General features: G+C 35.7%; 1 protein-coding gene across 1 annotated transcript in view; it reads left to right on the forward strand.

Moving 5' to 3' along the window:
• ogfr (opioid growth factor receptor) overlaps positions 1–15,521 on the forward strand; it is a 30,343-nt gene extending 14,822 nt beyond the window's left edge. The window contains exons 3-7 of the mRNA XM_028811673.2: positions 695–782; positions 3,043–3,121; positions 3,680–3,746; positions 4,137–4,285; positions 14,288–15,521. Coding sequence (XP_028667506.2) covers positions 695–782; positions 3,043–3,121; positions 3,680–3,746; positions 4,137–4,285; positions 14,288–15,521 — 1,617 coding nt within the window. The remainder of the gene's footprint in view (positions 1–694; positions 783–3,042; positions 3,122–3,679; positions 3,747–4,136; positions 4,286–14,287) is intronic.
• The last annotated feature ends 8,105 nt before the right edge of the window (positions 15,522–23,626 follow it).

Genomic DNA, 23,626 nt, shown 5'->3' on the forward strand with positions numbered 1-23,626 from the left:
ATGAATTATTTTATATATTGTATGTACACTCACAACAAACAAAAACTGGATGTAATTCCTTGTCAGTCAATTGATGGTTTCCAGCAGAGTGGGTGTGATGGAATGAAGCTTGGCTGAGACGTGACAACATGTAGGCTATATAAACTAACAAAAAAAAATCAAAGTTTTTCAGAATTAGCCCTCTTAAGAGGGAAATAAAATAGTCTGTACGTCATAATTCTCACTTTTGAGGTGTAATATGTTTGTCACATCAATGCACATTCTACTAATGGATGAGTCATCATTTAGCTGGTTTGTCTGCATTTCCCTACTTTTGATGGTGCCATGGATGAGTTGCCGTAAAGTTATCCGGTCAAGTTTTCTTTTATAAATACTGATGTTTGCGTGGGAAGCTGTGTACATAAATTTAAAAGCCCACTTTGGTTTTACAAATCTAATCCCCCTGTACTGCCACACCTGTAATTTATTACAATAAAACAAGATTGAAAAGTTAAATATTTTGCAGTCAAGAAAATTCCTTTAATTCTAATCCTTTTTGCACTTTTCCCTAGTTACACCATTTTGTTTTCATTTTTTGTTTCCCTTTTTTCTCATTATTTTTTTTTTTTGTACAATACTCTGGAGCAACTGCACATAACATAATTTTTGCATTTAGATTCTGACTTACTGCTGCTTGAATGTTATTAACCAACAGACTCAAAAAGATGATGAGGATGATGAAAATGTTGGAGATCAAATGAATGTGCTGTTTTACCAAAATAAAGTTCCTTGTAAGCCAGATGGTAAGTATGGGGCTAAATAAAATCAATCTGTTAAAGTGTCTGGTTGCTAAAGTGTACAAATAACATTTCATATAGTAATGTATTCGTTTGCAATTAAAAAAAAAAATTAGTGCAGATTGAGAAGAAAAACATACTTGAACCCTAACCATGGCTCTTGTGTTTATGTGTGTGTCTTTTGTTTCCCCTCCAGACAGTGTTTCAAACCCAAGTCCATTTTACCATATAAATGAGTCTACAGTAATCCCTCCTCCATCGCGGGGGTTGCGTTCCAGAGCCACCCGCGAAATAAGAAAATCCGCGAAGTAGAAACCATATGTTTATATGATTATTTTTATATTGTCATGCTTGGGTCACAGATTTGCGCAGAAACACAGGAGGTTGTAGAGAGACAGGAACGTTATTCAAACACTGCAAACAAACATTTGTCTCTTTTTCAAAAGTTTAAACTGTGCTCCATGACAAGACAGAGATGACAGTTCTGTCTCACAATTAAAAGAATGCAAACATATCTTCCTCTTCAAAGGAGTGCGTGTCAGGAGCACAGAATGTCACATAGATAGAGAAAACAATCTCTAGCAAACAAATCAATAGGGCTGTTTGGCTTTTAAGTATGCGAAGCACCGCGGCACAAAGCTGTTGAAGGCGGCAGCTCACACCCCCTCCGTCAGGAGCAGGGAGAGAGAGAGACAGAGAGAGACAGAGTTTGTTTTTCAGTCAAAAATCAATACGTGCCCTTCGAGCTTTTAAGTATGCGAAGCACTGTGCAGCATGTCGTTTCAGGAAGCAGCTGCACAAAAGATAGCAACGTGAAGATAATCTTTCAGCATTTTTAGACGAGCGTCCATATCGTCTAGGTGTGCGAACAGCCCCCCTGCTCAATCCCCATAAGTCAGGATCACAGATAGTCCGCGCAAGAGAGAGAGAAAAGTAAGCAATCTAGCTTCTCAGCCATCTGCCAATAGCGTCCCTTGTATGAAATCAACTGGGCAAACCAACTGAGGAAGCATGTACCAGAAATTAAAAGACCCATTGTCCACAGAAATCCGCGAACCAGCAAAAAATCCGCGATATATATTTAAATATGCTTACATATAAAATCCGCGATGAAGTGAAGCCGCGAAAGGCGAAGCGCGATATAGCGAGGGATCACTGTAATGTCTTTTTTTTAATAATAATTTTAAAGTTATTTTTACAAAATTGTCCAAAACATTTTCAAATATCATTGGCCTCAGTATCACTGCAAGGTGTATTCTGTAATTTGAGGAGGTGAAATTAATTTGCATTATTTTAGTGAAATCATCTGAAGGACCACCACCCTTCACCGTGCTGTTTGATTTAGCAAGAAGTTAAAGCATATGTATGTTGGTGACCCTAACCCAAAAATAGGCTTTGTAAAAGTGATTTAAAAAAAGTATCAAAATGTTTGAGTGTTGTAAATCACAAGGTAGAGGGATGGTTAAAGGAGAAACAGCATAGAAAGAAGCACAAGGTTAAATGGGAGCTATTTTACCTGGCTTGAGTATCAGGGATATCGCAAATCCTTTTTCCTTATTTACAGATGTGGTAGGTTGCTCAAATGAAAACTGCAGTGTTGAGGTATATTGATTGCCTTTTTGTTTCTCCTTCCAGCCTCTCCACCTCCCTGCATATCCCAGTTTTCCTTCCCATTGTAAGCTCTACGAGCCTTTGAGAGGAAAGTGCCTTTAAACTCTATCCATAAGTCAATTCTCACCATTGTCTAGAAGTTATTCTGTAGCTGTATAGCCCTAGAACGCCATGAAGCCATCTCCGTACCACTCCATTTACTGAGGTGCCATGGCAGCTTCCAGACCTAGAGTTCCCTTTCACAAGTTTTAAATTGTTACCAACAGTTATTGTTCCATGGGAATTCTGATGGCCTCTGCACAGTCTAACAATTCTAACATCTCATTCTGCTGATGTTAGAATTAAATACTTCTGGGGAATCCTTTATATTTATAGTTTATTCTCTTACATTTTGGTTTCCCCTGTCTATTAATTCTGTCTGTAGTCAATAGTTTGAGCTTTTCTTGTAAAATGTTGACCTACTAAATCTATCCAATATCCTGTGCAACTTTTCTATCCTTTTTGACTGTGACAACCCCTGGCTATTCAAACAAAGTGTTATGTATTTTAAAAGTGTACTTGCATTTTTAAATGTTTGTTCTTATATACATGGTTTTTGTTGACTTTTTATTATTCATCATTTTAAGCCAAAGTTTTTTAATGCATAATTTCATAGATGTTATGATAGAAGAGATTCATAAGAACTGGAGGAAAAACTACAGGAAACTAGAATCAAATCACTGCTATATCCAGTGGTAAGTACATATTTAAAGGTATATTCCTACTGCCTCTGTTATCCCAAGCATTTGGAGCATAGCTGGTGATAGCGGAATTAAGAAAACTCATACTTTTAACCTCAATACTATACTTTTCTAATTAGATGTTACTGACAGTCTTGCAAATGGATTACCAGTGTTTTATAGTCTGTGACTAACAAGAATATTACTACATTTAAAGCCCTGCTTGTGATTGTTGTCTAGACTTTATAACTTTTACACATACCTTCTTGACTGGTTAAATGCACAAATTTTGTAGCCTACTGAATTAATTTGTTTTCTTGATGCATTTCAAGTCCAGCATGCAAACCAAATACTACTGATACACATTTGTGTTTGCCCTGTCTTCAGATCCTTATGTTATATTTACAACTAAAGAGGAATCGAAATATGTTGCTTCATTTTAAAAAGAGTTACGCCTGATATGAAAAATGTATTTATCTAAACAGCTGTATGGAGTCTATAGTTCAGTTTTTCTTATATATGCCTGTATACTTGGAAATAATTTCCTATGCACCCTATCTTCATTTTGTATAGGCTTTTTCCTTTACGAGAACCTGGAATGAATTACATGGCACATGAATTGTCGAAAAGGGAAATTAAGGTGGGTGGAATCGGTGTGCAAAATGTAAATTAAGCATTTAAAAAACAAATATTCCCAAGGTGAAAGAATGGTTAATGTATATAGATTTTGGCAAAGCCTAGTGATATTTTTGCCCTTGCTCGTCTTTCCTGTATTCTACTTTTATATAGATTTATTATATTCTTGTATGCTCAACATCTGCCTGCCCTTCTGCCTTCTCTGTTTTTCTTTCTTGATATAATTTCTATGCTTTTATTTATCTTATTTTCTGGCTTTGTCTTTGTTACTGTATGTCTTTTAGCTCTTGTAAATGTGTCTTGTTTATTGTTTGGCTCAAAAATGAAAAAATTGCTATTTATAGTATGGAATGAGGACAGTCATTGGTTTAACACATCCTTATTTTATTGTCAGGAGTTTAAACAGTGTGAAGAAGCAAAGAAAAGATTACTTACATCATATAAAATGATGTTAGGCTTCTATGGTATAAAGCTGGAAGATGAAAAAACAGGAAAAGTGTGCAGAGCTGAGAATTGGGAAGAAAGATTTACCAACTTAGACCGGTCAGTACAAAACTCAGAATCTTAAGAAAAGTCATATTTTATGAAAAGAACATTAATAGTGTCCTTGATTGAATGTTTCGCCATCCTTGTATTCTCCCATATCTTCTACATTTTGCTGAGACTGAATTCTTAAATGCTGATTAATACTTATCTTAGCATAAACTTAAGTTTAAAAAAATAAAAGGGTAGCATATTCATGCCTGTTCTGTCACTCGTACTGGAAAATTAGAATTGTCAATCAATTAACATGTATTTAGGATGTGTGGGGAAACCTGAATAAATATATTCAGGGAGAAAGTGCAAACTCAACACAGATACCACCTAAGCCAAATTTTGAACTCCAGACTTGGAAGTAGGAATTTAGCAGCACTAAACGGTGTGCAACAGTGTTTCCTAAGTTAAGTCCGTTCATTCTTTTAAAAACCGTGTAAATCTATAAATACTTTGAATGTATTAGTTTACCATAAGTTAATTACCTAGATTATTCTATACAGTAGGATAAGTCATCAGTTTTGCTTTGTGCATTATTTTGTTCATACGATGTGCCATAATCCGTGTCTCAGGGGTCATTTATAGCAGAATAAACAAGGATTGGGGCTGAGTGGTCATAAGGACTACTATGCTTTTGATTTATGTAAAAAAAAAAAAATTACAGAAATCAAGTTTGCTCCTAAACCTTTGAAATTAAATTAAATCAGAAAAATAAAATAGTCCTGGAGTATTAACCATAAAGTTTTTCAGACATCATAATGTGAATATTGACACAAGCAAGGAAATTATTAATTTACCTTCATATTCATACCTGTGATGTGGGTCAGTGCTGTTAAACTACCAAAACATGTTGAATAAATGTGATTTTTCTCAGTATTGACAAAATTAATTAACCAAAAAAATCTAATTATTATGCATATTAAACTACTATTTAAAGACTATTAGATTATAATTGCTACTGTACTGTAACTCTAGAATACAAACCTACTCTTAACTTAATTCTCTGTTACCCGGCACTAAGTGTTTCCTATTAAGAATTTTGCAATTATTAGAAAGTATGTTCCAGACTTGACAAAAGATCCAGTAACTGTTTTTCTGTTACATTGTACAAGTTACAGGTAGATCACAGTTCCCTGCTTTTTCCACCACAACAGAGAGTTGTTTCGGCAAGTAGGCTGAGACATCAGTCTGCCATATTCTGCAAAATATCCTCCTGGCATTCCCACCCATTGTCTTCCTCTCTTCATCCAAGCAACCATTATGGTCAAAACTGTTTTTCTTTCAGTTTTGTTTTCCCTGTGGTGTGTGTTTTTGTTTCCTTTCATTTTGTTCACTATGCTAGTCTCAAAAAAATGATACTAAAGATCGCATTAGCACAAACAAATGGAAATTATTACTCAGTGAAATAATGGAACAGCAAAAAAAGATTGAATATATTGTTCGGATTTAAACTTTAAGTCAGAGACTTGTAGATTGTCTAATTCGTGTTGCCATCAGGGAAAAGTACTGTTTCTTCCCAATGAGGAGGCGTATCCACAAGAATTTAAAGATTTGGTGTTTGGTGAAAGTGAAATCCACATATGCGAGCAGCAGAGACGTGAAGTGGCTGGCGCATAGTTCAGGCCCAGGGGGTTGGCGAGTGAAGCGAACAGGGGGCCCCCTAGTACAGTATATATTTTTTAAAGTAAGCATTTCCCATTGCAGTAATATAGGTTTATAGGGTCTTTAGTAGTAGTATAGCTAAAACTGATACATATTTGCCAGTGAATAATCCTTTGGTTTCTAATATCTTTGCTTTTAATACTGCTCTGACATGTGCTGGTGGAATCTATCACTTCAGAAAGCTTGTTTCCTTTCTTACAGCAACCAGTGTGTCTTTCTGCTATTATGCATGTTAAATCATGTTAATCTGTTATTTCATCTAATAGTCATCTATAGTCTTTTTAGTTTTTAGTCCAAACAAGTACAGTTATAGTTTATCCTCTTAGAAGGACTGGTTAATGGATGATTGCACAAATATACTGCTGTATGATAAGATAAATTTGTATCATTCTAACAACAAGTCCCTTTTGAATGGCCAGTTTTAAATGTGTGCCTTACATTGTTTATAGATTTAACGTGTCATCATCTTCATTCCTTTATCTTAACATTGATCAATGTTGGCAGTTATGGCCTGCACAACCTCCCCTATTTAATATTCAGTGTTCTTGCTGCTGCATTCCTCACCACATGCTTTTCTTACAGGCTTAACCATAAGATCTCTTAGTTTCCATTTATCAGAAGCAAAGGGCACTGTGACTATCACATGGTATTGCATAACTAAACCATCTGTCATTGCTGAAGTATAATCCTTAGTTTTAAAAGTAGTGTCTTTGTCTTTAAGATGTGTGCTGTTTTTGTTGTTTTTTTATTTAGTTGGAGCTGCAGGTTTTCCATATAAATACTCAAATTTTATAAGCATATATTGACTTTGACAGAATTTGCATCCTTTCTAATCAGTTTTTTTGGGCTTTGAGTGAAAAAGGGTATTTCTACAAAGTACTTCTTATACCTCATCATTCTTAAAAAAATGATGTGCTATGATCATTTTACTCTTTTAGGAGTAACATTGTTCTGGACACTATTTTTACCTAAAATTATTTGATAAAGTTGATTAGATTTGGCTATCTGAGGTTATCTGGTTTAACAGTATGGCAAAGAAGGGGAGCCTTTTTGAGGGTCTTTTTTTTTTTTTTTTAATTATTCCGAATTCGAATATGAATGGGACAGTGAGCACTAAATATCAATTAAAAATCAAGAACCTCATTACCCATATACCATCGGATATGTATTTACAAACTGAAAACTGAAGTGTTATGATGATTCAAAATGGTGTAACTTTGATTTCAAACTCATTTTGTACATTGCATTTGAATAATCTTCGAGTGTTCCAGAAAAAATCTCTATGTGAAGATGAGTCAATATGGAACTTTTTTTTCCCCAATCTATGCTAATACTTCATTCCACATTAAGAACATTATACTAACTATGAAGCATTTTGGGATAGTGCCATGGTTTCGCCTTTGTGGCATCATGCCATCATCATATGGCATCATTTAATTCTGATCTGTGTCAGAGGTGAAAATGTCAATCAATGTGTCTGGGGTCAAACTAAAAGTCAAACATCAATGTTTCATTTAGCCCATGAGCACAAACTCCTAGCTCCCTGTGATCAAAAAGTCCTCACTCTCAGTCGATGTCGTATTTATTCACAAGATTGACTATGTGTGCTATATCAACCATATAACCAAGTGTTAAATTTCCTAAATTCCAGGCTGTGCTTTTCAAGAATGAAAATACAAATTAGTCCCATACATGCCCATTTGTGATTGTCATCCATCGTGAAGATGGTAAGCTTAGGTGGTAGTTCCATATGACTTATGTTCCGTGGGTCTGTTGGCTAACTGGTTTACTATGAAACCTTTCTTCCTAGGTCTGAAATTAGAGTTGGCCCATTTAAGGTGATGCCCTGCTAAATAAGAATAAGAGTATTCTTACTTAGATCAGGATTTGCTTAGGTTTTTGGACTTTCATTAGAGCTGGCTATGAACCAATTATTTTGTAGTTACATCCTGAGATAACTCTATCTGAGCCATCACACATCTAACAACATCACACCCAGGAGTACAGAAACTTTCCAACATGCTCTGTATTCAGGTATGTTTGCTCATGTGCATACAAGGTCCTCAGGAACTTTGTGTCTAAAGTTTTGTGGACAAAATCCAAAGGTAGTAGTTTTTGACTTGATGTCTGTTTTTTATTGATCATCTAAACTGTGGTCATTATTGTACATTGTGTAACTTTATATAAAGAGAACTGCTGAGCAGTCAACCGCACATTTAAAGATGAATTTTGTCTGAAGCCTAGGATATGTACTGGGCCAATCTGAAAGGTCCTTGTGGGTAGTTCAGCTGTTCTGAATCTTATCCATGGACCATGGTTAAGTTGAGTTCAATTGTCCTGTCTGAAAGAGCTCCATTCATATCTTGCTGAGACAAGGAGACTGGGTAGTGGAAGAAGCTGCATAGAAGTGTTGTGCCTGTTAAAGTGACAACTCCAGGAATCTTAATGGGCAATAGTGGTGTGACAAGCCATCTAGCATTATCAACAAGGTTTTTCAGGATCAGCACCTCCAAGTTTGAGGTTATGCTTCTCTCTTGGGATAAGAATGTTTTGTTCACCCCAGGTGAGGTGGCGGAGGTAGGTAGAGGGGTGCCAACTACCCTTAGTGCAGGAGTCCAGGTATCTCACAATCTTGTTCATGAGTTAAGGAAGATGGGAAAATGAGATCAACAAGAGGATTGGAGTGGTGGGAGTTGAGTCTATAGAGTAAGCTTTTGGTAACTCCTGTCTTTGCCTATGGTCATGAGTTGTGGGTAATGACAGAAAGAATGAGATTGTTAGTACATTAGGTTTTTTTTTTTTTTTTGCAGGGCCCCTAGGCTTACACATCATGATTGGGTAATAAGCTCAGGGATAGCCTTAGAGTAAAGTCGCTGTTCCTCTGGATCAAGAGAAGCCAGTTGAGGTGATTTAGGTATTTTGTAAGCATGCCCGCCTCTCAGGTGGCTCCCCTGAAGCTGCTATGGGCACAACTCACTGAGTCTCTTGTCTGGTTTAGAAATGAGTAACTGGGAATTTATTATAAAGAGTTGAAATCTGTAGTTGGAAATAGGGAAATCTGGTCTGACTTCCTTGGTCTTGGCTGCCATAGTAACTCCCACCAGGAAAAGTAATTTTAGATGATGAGATGACATTTTCAGATTTGACTGAGCCAGTTAGGAAAAATAAATAAGTTTTAACAATTGTGAGATGTGATTCAGCTTTGAAATAAAAAAAAAATGCAATAAGACAATTACAGTGGTGCCTCATACTTCAAACTTAATTCTTTTCAGGAGACCATTCGAACTCTGAATTGAAGGTCTGAATCAATTTTCCCCATTAGAAATAAAGGAAAGTGAATTAATCCATCCCTAGACCCTAAAAAATACCCATTTCGATTAACTTAAAAAGAAAATACCCATAATTTAAAGTAAAATAACACAAATAAGAATAAATAAGAATGCATTTATTTATAAATTCTAAATAAGAAATTAAAACATGAAAACAATAATCAAAATACATACTGTATAAAAAAAATGAAAATTCCATTTACTGTACCTTAGAGAGGAATGCTGGTGTCCCGTGTGGCTGGTGAGAAGGAAGAGAAAGGTTACTGCTTGGAAGGGGGATCACCTTCCATAAGCATACTCCGCGATAATTTATTTTTTCACCTTAATCGTTAATACTATAACCTTCCTCTTAGGTATTGTTGGTTCCACACTCTTCTTGGATGTCATTGTTAATAGATAGGGGTTATATAATCTTCAAACACACCAAAAATAAAGCGGAACAAAGCACTGAAAACACACAAGCATAATACAAGAGATGCTTTCACAGTGACAGAGATAGATGACTTGGGAGCACAACAGATGACGTTTACGCTTGCTACATAAGCACCATCTGTTGCTGCATTTTTTTCATTCCGCTCCATCAAATATCACTTAAATTTAGCAATTGAATACTGAAAAGTTCAAAGTTAGAATCGTTCGAAGTATGAGGCACCACTCCTTAGCGTTACATTTTTTCTTGACAAAACATGTAAAAAGCGTTGCATTTTTTGGTTTGAAAAATGACATTTTTATTAAATCTCATCTTTCTACTGCTAAACATGCAAAACACTAAAAGTACAAAGTAAGTAGTGTAGAAGGTATAATAATGATACAAATAATAATAATAAAAATGAATAATAATAATGATAATAAAAAAACGAATGATAATCCCATGTATACTGTCAAAGTGTGTGGTTTGTGTGGTATATCTTGAAGTACAGTGAAATACACAATCCAATGTCACAGTTGAGACAATAGTAGCATGATTCCTTGCGGATTTTCTTTCCAGATTGATCAGCTTTTGAACTGCACATGTGCGATTGACACGAGCATCACTTTCAGATTCATCAGAATCACTTCTGATTTCACTGTCCGTTTCAGTTTCACTCCCTGAAGACAGATCCACTTTGTCATCAGTGCTCATATCACTGTCAAGAGTTTGCAATACCTGGGCTGCTGAAAAAAGTTCCTTACAAGACAGCATTATGAGGCTTTGAGAAGACTGGTCTGCACCGTTGCCCAGGTAACACTCAAGCCTGTTGCTTACTGAAGACATGCTTATTCTGTTTCCCGAGCAATGCTCGGCACTAACAAATTTTACAGCCGGATTAATCCACGGGTCTAACGCTTACGTGAGATGTGTCTATGCAGTTGCCCAAGTGAAGTTCGGGACTAATGCTTTTAGCACTATTTTCACAGCCCACATTAATTCTGTGATTGTTTTGAGCACTTCTGCAGATGTCCATCGGCTCAAGCATCTGTCTGTTTTCTAACCAGTGTATATAGTTTAGCATCGGGCTGAGTTGCAATTCGCATGCATCCACAGTTACGCAAATAGGACTGAAGGATGTGGATGGAAGGCGAACGCAAACAATAGTTGTAGCAAGTAAAAATCTATACAAACATTCAAACAAAGTGGCCATTTGGTTAGTCTACACTGGTGATGGCATGAATTTCTCCTTTCTTTTGTTTTTGTTTTATAGCGTTTCAATGCTTTGAAGGACAAGGCAAATCTCCCATGTATTGTGTTAATAGAGATGCATAACTGCCGAAACATTCAAAACATCATACTTCATTGCTAAATCTGAATCTGCAAACACTGAATTTGTGATATTCATTTGACTTTTGAAGGCAAACTCATTAATATTTTCATTAGTTTAACCCATAAGTAAAACTACACAACATATATTTGAATGGTAAGTGGAAGAATATCATGCCGTGTCACAATGATAAATTAACTAAGTGCCAAGTAATTTCCAAGTTCTGGATTTGCACACAGGCATAATCAATAATAAAGTGTGATTAATGATGCAAGAAACCTTGAAAATACCAATTAAAGGCTGTTTTACATGAGTTCTGAAATTAAGGATTAATGTAAAACTGACCAAGTTTGATTTCACACATAAAGAGTTGGGACGGATGTTAAAAAACGGACTGATTTGGAAAATTAAAGCACCATGAGTTACTGACATTTGAAATGTGGATTAATTTGACTAATCCTTTAAATGTTACTCTTTAGTGATATTTTTAACCAGCTAATGATGCAAATATAAATATTAGAATAGAAAACATTACAAACCTATCTGATTGGTTTAGCTGTCAAACTAGACTTTAAAAACATGTTACAAAACCAGTATTAAAGAGTTAGTTCCAGATATTTCTATTCAAACAATCTTGTAATTCACAGATTCAACAGTACATACTATATTTATATAATAATGTTTGAATTTTAATATTTAGTATAGATTATAAGCAGTTGTTTTCAGTTACTAGACTAAAAATGACCAGGAATAAATTTTGAATGTGCATGTGCTAAGATAAATGAGGTAGTTCACGATATATTATTCTTTATAAACCCTATGCTGAAATCCCCCAAAGATTATAAACCCCATTTATCGTTACACTGTGGGAAGTCCCATCTCTGAAGCACATTAAAATTCAAGCCCTCCATTGTATTTTGGTATTTATAAATGCTAATACTTGGGTGCTTAAATGATAGTGGGGGATCTACTTGATGGATATACTAGCATTTTAAAGCTGTTCTTATAGTTAAGATTTATATATTTCAATAGGCACAATATTGGTTATTTGAATAACTGGTACTTTAATAAAAAGCCATTGATTGGGGTTTCTGCTTTTGTCATGGTGATGAATAGGTGTTGAGTATCATATTTCATTTGTACTGGTACCAAATACAGTCATATGAAAAAGTTTGGGAACCCTTCTTAATTCTTTGGATTTTTGTTTTTATCATTGGCTAAGCTTTCAAAGTAGCAACTTCCTTTTAATATATGACATACCTTATGGAACAGTAGTATTTCAGCAGTGACATTAAGTTTATTGGATTAACAGAAAATAGATAGATAGATAGATACTTATTAATCCCAATGGGAAATTCACATTTATGCAATATGCATCATAACAAAAATAGACAGGTGCATAAATTTGGGCACCCCAACAGAGATATTACATCAATACTTAGTTGAGCCTCTTTTTGCAAATATAACAGCCTCTAGACACCTCCTATAGCCTTTGATAAGTGTCTGGATTTATTTTTGACCATTCTTCCATACAAAATCTCTCCAGTTAAATTTGATGGCTGCCGAGCAAGGACAGCCTGCTTCAAATCATCCAATAGATTTTCGATGATATTCAAGTCAGGGGACTGTGACAGCCATTCCAGAACATTGTACTTCTCCCTCTGCATGAATGCCTTTGTAGATTTCGAGCTGTGTTTTGGGTCATTGTCCTGTTGGAATATCCAACACCTGCGTAACTTCAACTTTGTGACTAATGCTTAAACATTATCCTGAAGAATTTGTTGATGTTGGGTTGAATTCATCTGACCCTCAACTTTAACTAGGGCCCCAGTCCCTACACTAGTCCCACAGCATGATGGAACCTCCACCAAATTTGACCGTAGGTAGCAGGTGTTTTTCTTGGAATGCGGTGTTCTTCTTCCACCATACAAAGCACTTTTTGTTATGACCAAATAATTCAATTGTTGTCTCATCAGTCCAAAGCACTTTGTTCCAAAATGAATCTGACTTGTCTAAATGAGCATTTGCATACAACAAGTGACTCTGTTTGTGGCGTGAGTGCAGAAAGGGTTTCTTTCTAATCTCCCTGCCATACACATGTTCTTTGTGCAATTTGCGCTGAATTGTAGAACGATGTACAGATACACCATCTGCAGCAAGATGTTCTTGCAGGTCTTTGGAGGTGATCTGTGGGTTGTCTGTGGGTTGTCTGTATCCATTCTCGCAATCCTGCGCATGTGCCACTCCTGTATTTTTCTTGGCCTGCCAGACCTGGGTTTAACAGCAACTGTGCCTGTGGCCTTCCATTTCCTGATTACATTTCTTACAGTTGAAACTGTCAGTTTAAACCTCTGAGATAGCTTTTTGTAGCCTTCCCCTAAACCATGATACTGAGCAATCTTTATTTTCAGATCTTTTGAGAGTTGCTTTGAGGATCCCATGCTGTCACTCCCCAGAGGATATTCAAAGGGAAGCACAACTTGCAATTGACCACCTTAAATACCTTTTCTCATGATTGGACACACCTGAAGTTCAAGGCTTAACGATCTAATCCAACCAATTTGGTGTTGCAAATAATCAATATTGAGGGGTTCCCAAACTTTTTCATATGACTGAAATTCTAGTATTGTGACATCCTGCAGACTGGCTTATTATAAATGTTCCTAGTAAAGGAGCTAGTAAAGATGAATCAAAATACACGGAGATGGACTTATCAGGTGTTAATACCTTTTGGCATTGTATTATGATTAGAAGATTAAGGAAATTAAAGCACAAAAATTGAAGTGGAGCATTTCTGACAATGTTAATAATATGGCTACCATTTTAGATATTTTATATATATATATATATATATATATATATATATATATATATATATATATATATATATATATATATATATAGTGTTTTAACAGAATTTAACATTTACAAATGAAATAATAAATCAGACCAAATGAAGCAGTTCTTCCATTTTTAATCAAAAAACATGACTCATTAATATCTTCACTCTAATATTGCAAGTAAATTTGGTTTTCCATTTTTGTAAAACCATAACCCATAAAACAAATGACACATTTCATCATTTTAATTTACACTTGAAATTATCCACCCATCTGTCAGTTTTGAAACCCACTTAATCCAGTGCTCGGTCACAGAAGAATTGCAAATGTCTACTGTATGTAATCCTAAATATGTATGGTGTTTTGTTTCTTAACATTTAACACCCTTTTTATGTATATTAACATGATTGTTTATTTGTTGTTTATTTTTTCCTTTGCCAGAAATCCCCACAATAACCTGAGAATATCCCGCATACTGAAATGTCTTGGAGAGTTGGGCTTTGAGCACTATCAAGTGCCGCTAGTGAAGTTTTTCTTAAAAGAAGTCTTAGTTTCCAAGCAACTGAGAAACATGAAGAACAGTGTCTTAGACTATTTTATATTTTCTGTAAGAGATAAGTCTGCCAGAAGGGGACTGATTGAATTTGCCTACCAGAACTTTGAACCTAAGGATCAATTTGTTTGGTGTCCCCGTAAAATTCAGAAGAGACTTAAAGAAGATCTTCGAAAGAAAAAAGAACATGGTAATGATGGTATGTGCTCTGGACGAACTAGCAACTTGAAGGGAGCACAACAGTCTGAATCGCATGGTGAAGAAGCTATTGGATCGTCAGTTGACAGTGATCCATCTGAAGAACCTCAGAGTCAAGTTAAATTAAAATGTGAAAAAGAATCAAGAAATATGATCTTAGCTAATAAAGATACACCTTCTGAAAATTGCAAAGAAGAAGAATGCAAAAATAATGGATTATTGCCAAATGGCTGTGAAGAACAAAATGGGGAAGGAAATAAGCCAGATAAAATAGATGGAAGTAATGCAATACATGATATGTCAAATATTGCCATTGAAACTATAGAAACCAAAAATGTAGAAAACAAAACTGGAGGCCAAGATGATCAAGAAACTGGTGCCCAAGATGAGCAACATTGTCCAATTGAAACAGATAAAAATGACACTCATCAGAATGCAAACACCAACCAGGCAGACGGTGAAGCCACTTTCTGTGAAAAGCGGAGTAGAGATGAGCATAATGTGAACCAAGATCCTGCAAATGCCTCCTTGTCCCAGTTAGATGCTGACTATTCACTGAAAATGAATGAAAGTGATCCATTAACGCAGTTGGAAAAACACACAGTACAACATGAAGAAAAACCAATGTCAACAGAGCCAGATGATACTGGAATGTGTGTGGATGAAGAAATAAGCAGTAGTATCAAAGTTCCTATTGTGGAAGAAATAAATAATTGTGGCATTTCTAGTAACTTGTCATCAAATGTATCTAGGGTGTTGCAAGAAAATATTGCAGCACAGGTTATAGATGATGGTGAAATGCAGCCAGTGTCTGAAGAGCAAAGTAAATCCCAAGATCAAATTAATGAATCATCTGACATGGAAATAGTTGATTCTGAGTCAGCCATGACAGAAGATTCTAAAGACTGTGCAATGGAAGAATAATCTTGTGAATGAAACTTAATTGCAGTAAAGAAAGTTCAAATTAATTAAATATTGATGTATAAAAAAGTTTAATTGTAAGGGGCTTTCTCGTCCAAAGTCTACAATGAATTCTTTGTTTCATTCAAAACCTTTGAGGGACATTTTATGACCTACATAATTTTTTTTTTTTTTCAAAGTATGGAAAGATGTTTCTGGCTAGAATGTTTGTCAACTATGGTTAAAAATGTGAAATTTTGTGTTCCAGAAGCGATGAAATTACATATAGTTGAACTAAATTCAGAGTACTAATTTCAGAATTTAGAGATTGAAACTTGTGAAAACTTGAAGCCTAAGCAATAACCAGAACAAATGTTTCAATGAAAATGCAGGTTAATCCCAAAGTATGAAAGAGACTTCGATAAGCAAGTGATTTTTTTTTTGTTTATTTGAGCACTTGATGCATTTGAAGAGAAGAAAAATAATATTAGGTCCAGCCAAAAGAATTATAGTGAAGACAAATTATCACCTAAATATATTTTGAAATCGATGCATTAATGAGGCCTTATATTGCCTGAACAAAATCTTTAATAATAAATCGTATAGTCCCCAACTTATGTCTGTCCATTGATGGTGAGTTTATCTATATTGCCTGCAATTTCAAAATCCCAACATCCAATGGCTTACTTGATCCGGAAAATCAAAATGAGCATTTCTCCTATGTGCCCTTTATCTTCTGTTATAAGGGTTGTGGGGTCCCCCACTTCCTGTTGTGTTTTGAGTCCAGCATTTACAGGCTTTCTGCTGAAGCCATTTGTGTCTTGTAAGGCTCCACTATAGTGCAGCAAATGTCACTTCGAATAAAGACTTGAATGAACTGAGCAGTGTGGTTCCACTTTCTATATACATAAAACCCTGTGGTTTTATGAAAAATAAATCACAGTTTGAATTATTTTGAGTAATTTGTAAAATGTTGATGTAATCATCTAAGATGGAATTTGATGTTAACAGCCTGAAGATTTTGAATCCTGCCTTCTGAATTACTAGCATCTCTTGTTAGTTTTACAGACTACATCTGTGTTTTAATGCATTGTTGCTTTAAACTTTCCAATAAATGCCATTGTTTGTAATAATGACAATTAGCTGTTTACAGTTGGTTAATATTAAGACATAGCTTATTTCATCTTTTCATTGTATGTATGAACACTTGGTTTTAAAAAGTGTACATGTAGATAAATCCTGCTAGGTAATTTTGCAGTATAACAACAATGTCATGGGTCTGGTAACAAAACAAGGCAGTGTATTCTAGTTGAGGATCAAAGAGTGTCTTTTTGCCTGCCTTTTTAACTTTCATTTAAATGAAGAGTTTGGTGAGTTGGCCAAAAATTTACAATTGGGGTAATTTTACGATTCTGATTCTATGATGTGCAAAAGTTGGAGAAATGTTCATTTTTAGGTGACTGTGTGTTTGTGAATCTGAAAATTGAGATAGATTTTTACATCTTAAAATTATAATTTTTGTCTGAAAAGGATGTTTTTTTTAGTGTTGGGTAGAGCTCCTTCCGGGATATCTTCTCTGAATGCTGGGACAGCAGTAACTTCTGAAAAAACTTGGCTGTCTTTTTCATACAAGTTGAATCGTGTTTGTGACTTTATTGGTTTTGGTCTAGTACATTATCTCCATATCCTTCAAAAATGCTTTGACAATGTATATATAGTATATACATACAGGGTGAGTCAAAATTATGTTAACATTTGAATGGCAGAAACAATTTATTCACAAAACATACTTCATATGTGCAAGATGATTTACAACCTGTTCACCATCATGTTCAACACATGTACCATATGTGGCACATAAATTGTCCACAAAAATTGTATACAAGTATATATATAGCAGTGCCGTTTAAGGTTAACATAATTTTGACGCACCCTGTATGTGTGTGTGTGTGTATATGTGTATAAAATTATCATTTTTATTTATTTGTTTCAGATTCATACTTTATTTAAGTATACACATACACACACGGCACACACACACACTCAAAAGAAATTTGTAAATAAAGCTAGCTGACAACTTGTTTGCCCTACCAGAGCACCTGCTGGATGATGAAGAGAAAGAAAAATGAACACACACACACACCACTGGATCTGTAAAGGTCGGCATGCACAGCGACATTAAGCCACCCGTGTGCCAGTCTCTCTGTCTGTGCAGAGTGTTTGCTTCATTTGACCCAATGTGTTTAGTTTCAAATGAAATATTTTTTAAGTTGTTCATTTAATTTAATTTCTTGTCAGATATTTATGTATAATAAATATTACATAAGTTAATGCACTTGATTGTATATTATTGTGGAGTGCAATTAGTTGTACTATTTTGTAAAATGTTCCATTGAGTGATTTCCTGCAGTATCACTGAAGTGTAAATTACATGGAAGTACTGTGGAGATCATTCAGTACTGATTTTTACATACTCTGGGCTTACCATGTTTCATGTGCTGCTTTATTTTGCAGTGTATTGGTTTAAATTCATCTGATAAAATCGCCTTCTCAAGACATTGTTAGCTGTTAGGATAAAGGTGTTTATTGAAGTTTTAAATGAAAAAGCTATACTTTTATCTGAAAGACTCCATCTAATTAGAACTAAGCTTCTGTCCTACTGGTCATCATTAGTTAACAAAAGGCAATAAAAAGAGTCATAGTTAAAAATTTAGTTAGGTAAATTTTGCTAAGCAGGACAAGACTTGCCAGTTTTTTGGATAATTTTATTAAATGGAAATGATAGTACTGTAGTTCACAACTAATGGTACTGCTGACAAAGCTAACGATGCATGCAATTTTTTGTGACCCTTTTTTGACAAAAAACATCAGGTTTTTCATATTCTGATTCCAAAAAACAAATACGATTTTCTGTTCTGTTCCTTCAGTTGTTGTTTTTTTTCTCTTTAGTATCCTCTTAAATATTTCATTAAACCAAATAATACTTCATGATGAGTACACACAGTTGTAAATGGAAACATGTTACATGGAAAACTGATGGTTTCTATTTGATGGATTGCGTCTGTCACCTGAGACAGGCCAAGGTGAGCGTATGGAAAACCCTGCCCCTCTGCCTCAGTGCATCGACTCCATGTTAATTCAAAGACATTTGAATGTTGTACGTCAAATGTAAAAATACTGGTATTAATTACAACATTTACATGGCAAAATGATTTTATTTTTTAACATGTTCAATAAGAATGTTCTTACAATCTGGCAGTTCTGCGCATAACAGCCTGTGTTTTTTTTTTGTCATGTACTGGTGGCAGTCAGGCGCTGCATGATGGCACATTGCTATTGCTTTCTCCTCTCAGCTGCTATCACTTGGTCTCATTCTTGTTTTTTTCCTTTATGTGTGACTCCCACTGAGAGACCATCAAAAAAGAATGTTTTTGCAGTCTCCATTTCAGTCAATAATACCTCAAGGTTACATTCACTTAAGTTTCGTTTTCTGTGTTCTCCCATGGTTTGTAGTCAAGATGTCACTGAGTAACGTGGCCAAATTTTATATGGTGATTAGATCATGAATTTTCAAAAAATGTGTTTTTATAGCATATATGATAACTGACTGGCAGAGATGGGGAGTGACTATAAGTGTATGCAGCAAGAGTTGACCTTCCTTATGTACACTTTTATAAACCTGATCATTTATTTTTTTTGTGTGCATACACCATTTTTGCCTTTCGAGTGTAAGCCAATTTCCTCTTTGGAATCTAAGCAATGTTTTATGGATGAGACCTCAGGACTGGTTCTTGGCTTGTGGTTAATAGCACTCCTACTCTCAAGGACCTAATGCTACCGATTAGGAAATGTATGGATGGATACAGCAGTCCCAATGATGGGCATGTACAGTAATTCCAGTCCTGCCACATTGTAATACTGGGTGGTGTTTGAAGTTAGTGGGAGGATGCAGCAGGATAGATAGGAAGATGACTTTTTAAATTGTAAAGTTTAACTGTTTAAAGTTATTCCAATAGACAGTGGCTACTATTCTTTAAAGCACAACAATAAATTCTCTTTAAAGTAATTTAAATTCAATTTTCATAATATTAAAAGGATTTTAGAAACTGCAAAGTGAAAATTATTTGTGTTTTTCTGGAATTGATGTTTGAAAGGTTAAAGGATTACTCCACCCCAAAATATTTCTTTATGTGTTACTTACCCTGCATGGTTTGTAGCGATGGCTGAGAAAAATCTGAATCTTATGTTTTTCTGGAGAACTGACATAACAACAAAGTTTCTGAAAAAAACAGAAGCCAATTGGGACCAATGCTAGACAACAGCAAACAGAACTCTTGACCAATGAATGATGGGGAGAGGCGGGTCTTTAAATCAAAAGTGTGAAAGAGCTTCCTGTTAGTGGTCTACTTCCTTTTCCCAGAGTTATTCATTTAGTCATATTTTAAGAATAAATACATGTGTTTTGTACATGAATGATGTGACATTTGATTTATGCAACATGAGTAAAGTTAGATTTTTTTCATTGAAGTTTTGGATACTATCTGCTAGTGTTGTTTACCATTGATTCCCATTCTGTCAGAAACCTTGTTATGTTCATTCTCCACGAAAAACATAATATAAAAATTGTTTTCTGTGCCACCACTACATGGGGTAAGTAACATTTTTAAAAATATCATTTTTGGTTGGGGTATTAAGTGATTTACTAGGGCTCTGGGGTTGGATTGAACACATTACGGCTTTTAAGCTGGCCTTTCATTTTTTTACTTGCTTATTTTCTGTATTCATTGCATTAAATACCAGATACGCTCATTTTAGTTTTCAAAGAAAATTATGAAAGAGATTTCTACTAAATGTATTGCAGAAATGAGAGTTTATTTTTGCGCATGACAAACAAGTTCAAGTGTTTCTGGAAGCTGAGTTACAGGCACTAACGTCTGTATTATTTAAAAGGAACATATAGGCTGCCTCCCAAAAATTAGTGGTGATTGAAAGATCCCTGAAAAACTTCAAATTTCTCCTGCTGGCTACATGGCCAGCCAGCAGCTTCTTACAGTTGGAGATTTATTAGAGAAAAGGAGCATAACATTGCCTCCACATTTCTGCATCTTGAGCTGGAGAGTGTTTGGGTCTGTAGCAGGGCATGTAGCCAAGATGAGGACTGTAGGTAAGTTCAAGTGTTATGAGACAAGGGGGTGACCTTTGAAGACTCTGTCACCACAAGTAGAAACGCAATGGTGATGGCAATGTAAGTGACGGTGCCAGTGCAGAAAGATGGGCACTGCTAGGGACCCTACATGTGGTCTGAGCTTCGGAAGAGAATAAAGAGCGAGAAATGCGACATGCACTCTTACTGGTTCCTCAATGGCTCTTTACTAGGTTATGTGGTTTCTTGTACACCCATTGCTTGACAGGGAAACATTTTGTTCTATGAAGGGTTCTTTACATATGCAATTAGTTCTTTCGGCTTTGAAAAAGTTCCAAATATGCAGACAAAATAGAACTATTTAATGTGTGGTAGGCAGGGTACTAACATGCTAAGAAAAGCTGAACTTGGACTGTACTATTTTATGCAGCAAGTATTTTTAAAAGCAGCAAACCTACTGGTATTACGCAAGTTCATAGCTATTCATGGAACCAGTTACTGATCAAAATAAAGTTTCTTTCTAGAACCTTTTTGTAGAGCAATCTCTTTGGAATCCAAATGGCTCCCCAATGGCATTGCTCTGAAGAACCTTTTTGGCACCTTTATGTTTAAGAGTGTGAGTGGAGACCTCTCCTATTCCACTAGGGCAGGGGTCGCCAACTCTGGTCCTGGAGGACCACCGTGGCTGCAGGTTTTCATTCTAACACTTTTCTTAACGAGTGGTCTTTTTTATGTTAATTAACGTCTTTTGAACTAATTTTAATTGACTTGCTCTTGAAGGCTCAGAACCCTGAATTGTTTCTTTTTCCTTGATTAGCAGCCAAACAATAATAAGTTACAAAATGAGCCAAAACAACTGGAGTCCATCATACAATAGCTGAAAATAAAGAAAGATGAAGGTCTTAGGAATGTCGATCTGCTCAGGTCCCCAAACATTTTAACGGTGCTCTTAGAAAGAGAAAATCAACCATTTCGGAAATGTCTGCTAAAGCACCACACAAGCAGAAACAAGCTACAAAATTAAAGAACGGGTTTAATTAATGACAAGAATTGGCACCTCATTAAGCAGCTGGTTGGAGTGAAATTGGTTGGAGTTTGAGGCCCTGACTTAGCTGGTCTTCTGTTGGCTCCCTCACTGCACATTTCATTTCTGTTTGGGTGCCATTTAAGAACAGAAATGAAGCAATTCAGAGGAACGATGAAGATATTCAGGCAAACAAATCGTAAAAAAACAGTTAAATTAAAATGAATTCACAAGAAGTTAGTTAGCAAGATAAAAATGGCACTCATTAAAAAAGGGTTAGAATGAAAACCTGCAGCTATGGTGGTCCTCCAGGACTGGAGTTGGTGACCCCTTCACTATAGGGCACCACACTGCAGGAAACCCAACTGTCAGGTTTCCCGGCCCTCTACTAGGAGGGAGGCAGAGATATCATGGAAAGGTTTTTGGGGCCACCACTCTGAAAACATAAACCCCTTTTCAGTTGCACAGATTGCTTTTTATGTGGAACCATATCTGTGCATATTACACAGCTCTATTGCTACTCTTGTTTGCCTGTTCATACAGTTTACCAACGTTTGCGGATATACAGTTACAATGCGCTTGCAGGACTGTAGTCCACTACCTTACTGTCAGTGCACAGTTCCTTCAGACTTCACCCTGGTATTACTGTCACTTTAGCATTCCTGTGTGCCTTTTTGCCTCACCCTAGCTGAGAAAGGAACATGGTTATCAGCCCATGGCGGTATAATAGAGCAAACGTACAGGAATAAAAGCAGGCTTTAATAAACATTTAATAATTACTCAATAGACAGTGCCACAAAATTAAGTGTGAACATCATAGAGCCTGGTACTGGTAGATGTTTAGTTTTTCTGTAGTGGCCCATTTCTTGCGTTGCTTAAAGTTTCAACTGTAAGTCAGACAAGTTTTGGCTTCACCTTCCCCTCCTTCTTTCTTCTCTTGTCTCTGATAAGCTCTTTTACTCATCTTATAAAGCTAATCTAGGTATGATGTGGCCATTCCGAGGCAGCTTTTTTCTCTTTTTTTTATTAGTTACTTTTCTTGTCTCTGCAAAGTGCTTTCAGAGCTCATATGCCTCTGCCATTAGATTCAGGAGGCTATAGCGAGGTGTGCTCATGTAATTTAGAAACGGGGTTATAAGAAGTGCTCGTGTATCATCATAAATTGAACTTTGTTGTAGATGCATTTGCTTTTCTGTTATGACCATACAACCCCCACAGTAGCATTCCTAAAATTCAAGACTTAAAATGCCACAGAGCTTTTACACTTAAACTAATTATCAAAATGTTAGGTAATTTTTAAGTAAACACTAAAGCTTTAGCAGAGAAAGTACATTTTCAGTAGCCAAGTAATAGGACAACTGGTTAAACACAAGAGGCTCTTTCAGCATAAAAATAAAACAAAGCTTCTTTGTAAAACCTGTGCTCTGGCCCCCAAACATCTTGAGCAAAGATGATTTCCCCTTGGATTTTAACAAAGTATATTTAAAACAAATAAAATTCAGACATGAGCATCAGTAAGCTTTGCTCCCTAGGAACCAAATTACCAGAACTATTCTATAACATTTCAGTAATTATTTACCGCTCTGATGCTGATCTTTCTGTTCATAAAATAGGGCATTATGATAGCAATTGAAGAAAACAATTAATAATTAATTGCAGAATTACGGTATTTGAAGGTTCCTCTAGAGTGTCTCTTTCTCTTGCATGATTTGACTCAAAAACTAATCAGCACACCATCTCGTAACAGGCTTAAGTTTTAAATTTGGTATTTTTACGTCCAGTTATTTTAGCTCTAGACCATCCTCAAGAAATTGTGACACACATACACAGACACACACCCATCATCGAGATACCGATGTTTTCAGTATCAGGGGACCCTAAAACATTGAGATCTGTCAGAAACCAGAGATTGAAATTTTTGACGAATCTAAAGCTTTCGCTTCTCCCTCATAAGTGATAGGT

Source organism: Erpetoichthys calabaricus, chromosome 10 (genome assembly GCF_900747795.2).
Source record: "Erpetoichthys calabaricus chromosome 10, fErpCal1.3, whole genome shotgun sequence".
In the NCBI taxonomy this organism is placed as follows: domain Eukaryota; kingdom Metazoa; phylum Chordata; class Cladistia; order Polypteriformes; family Polypteridae; genus Erpetoichthys; species Erpetoichthys calabaricus.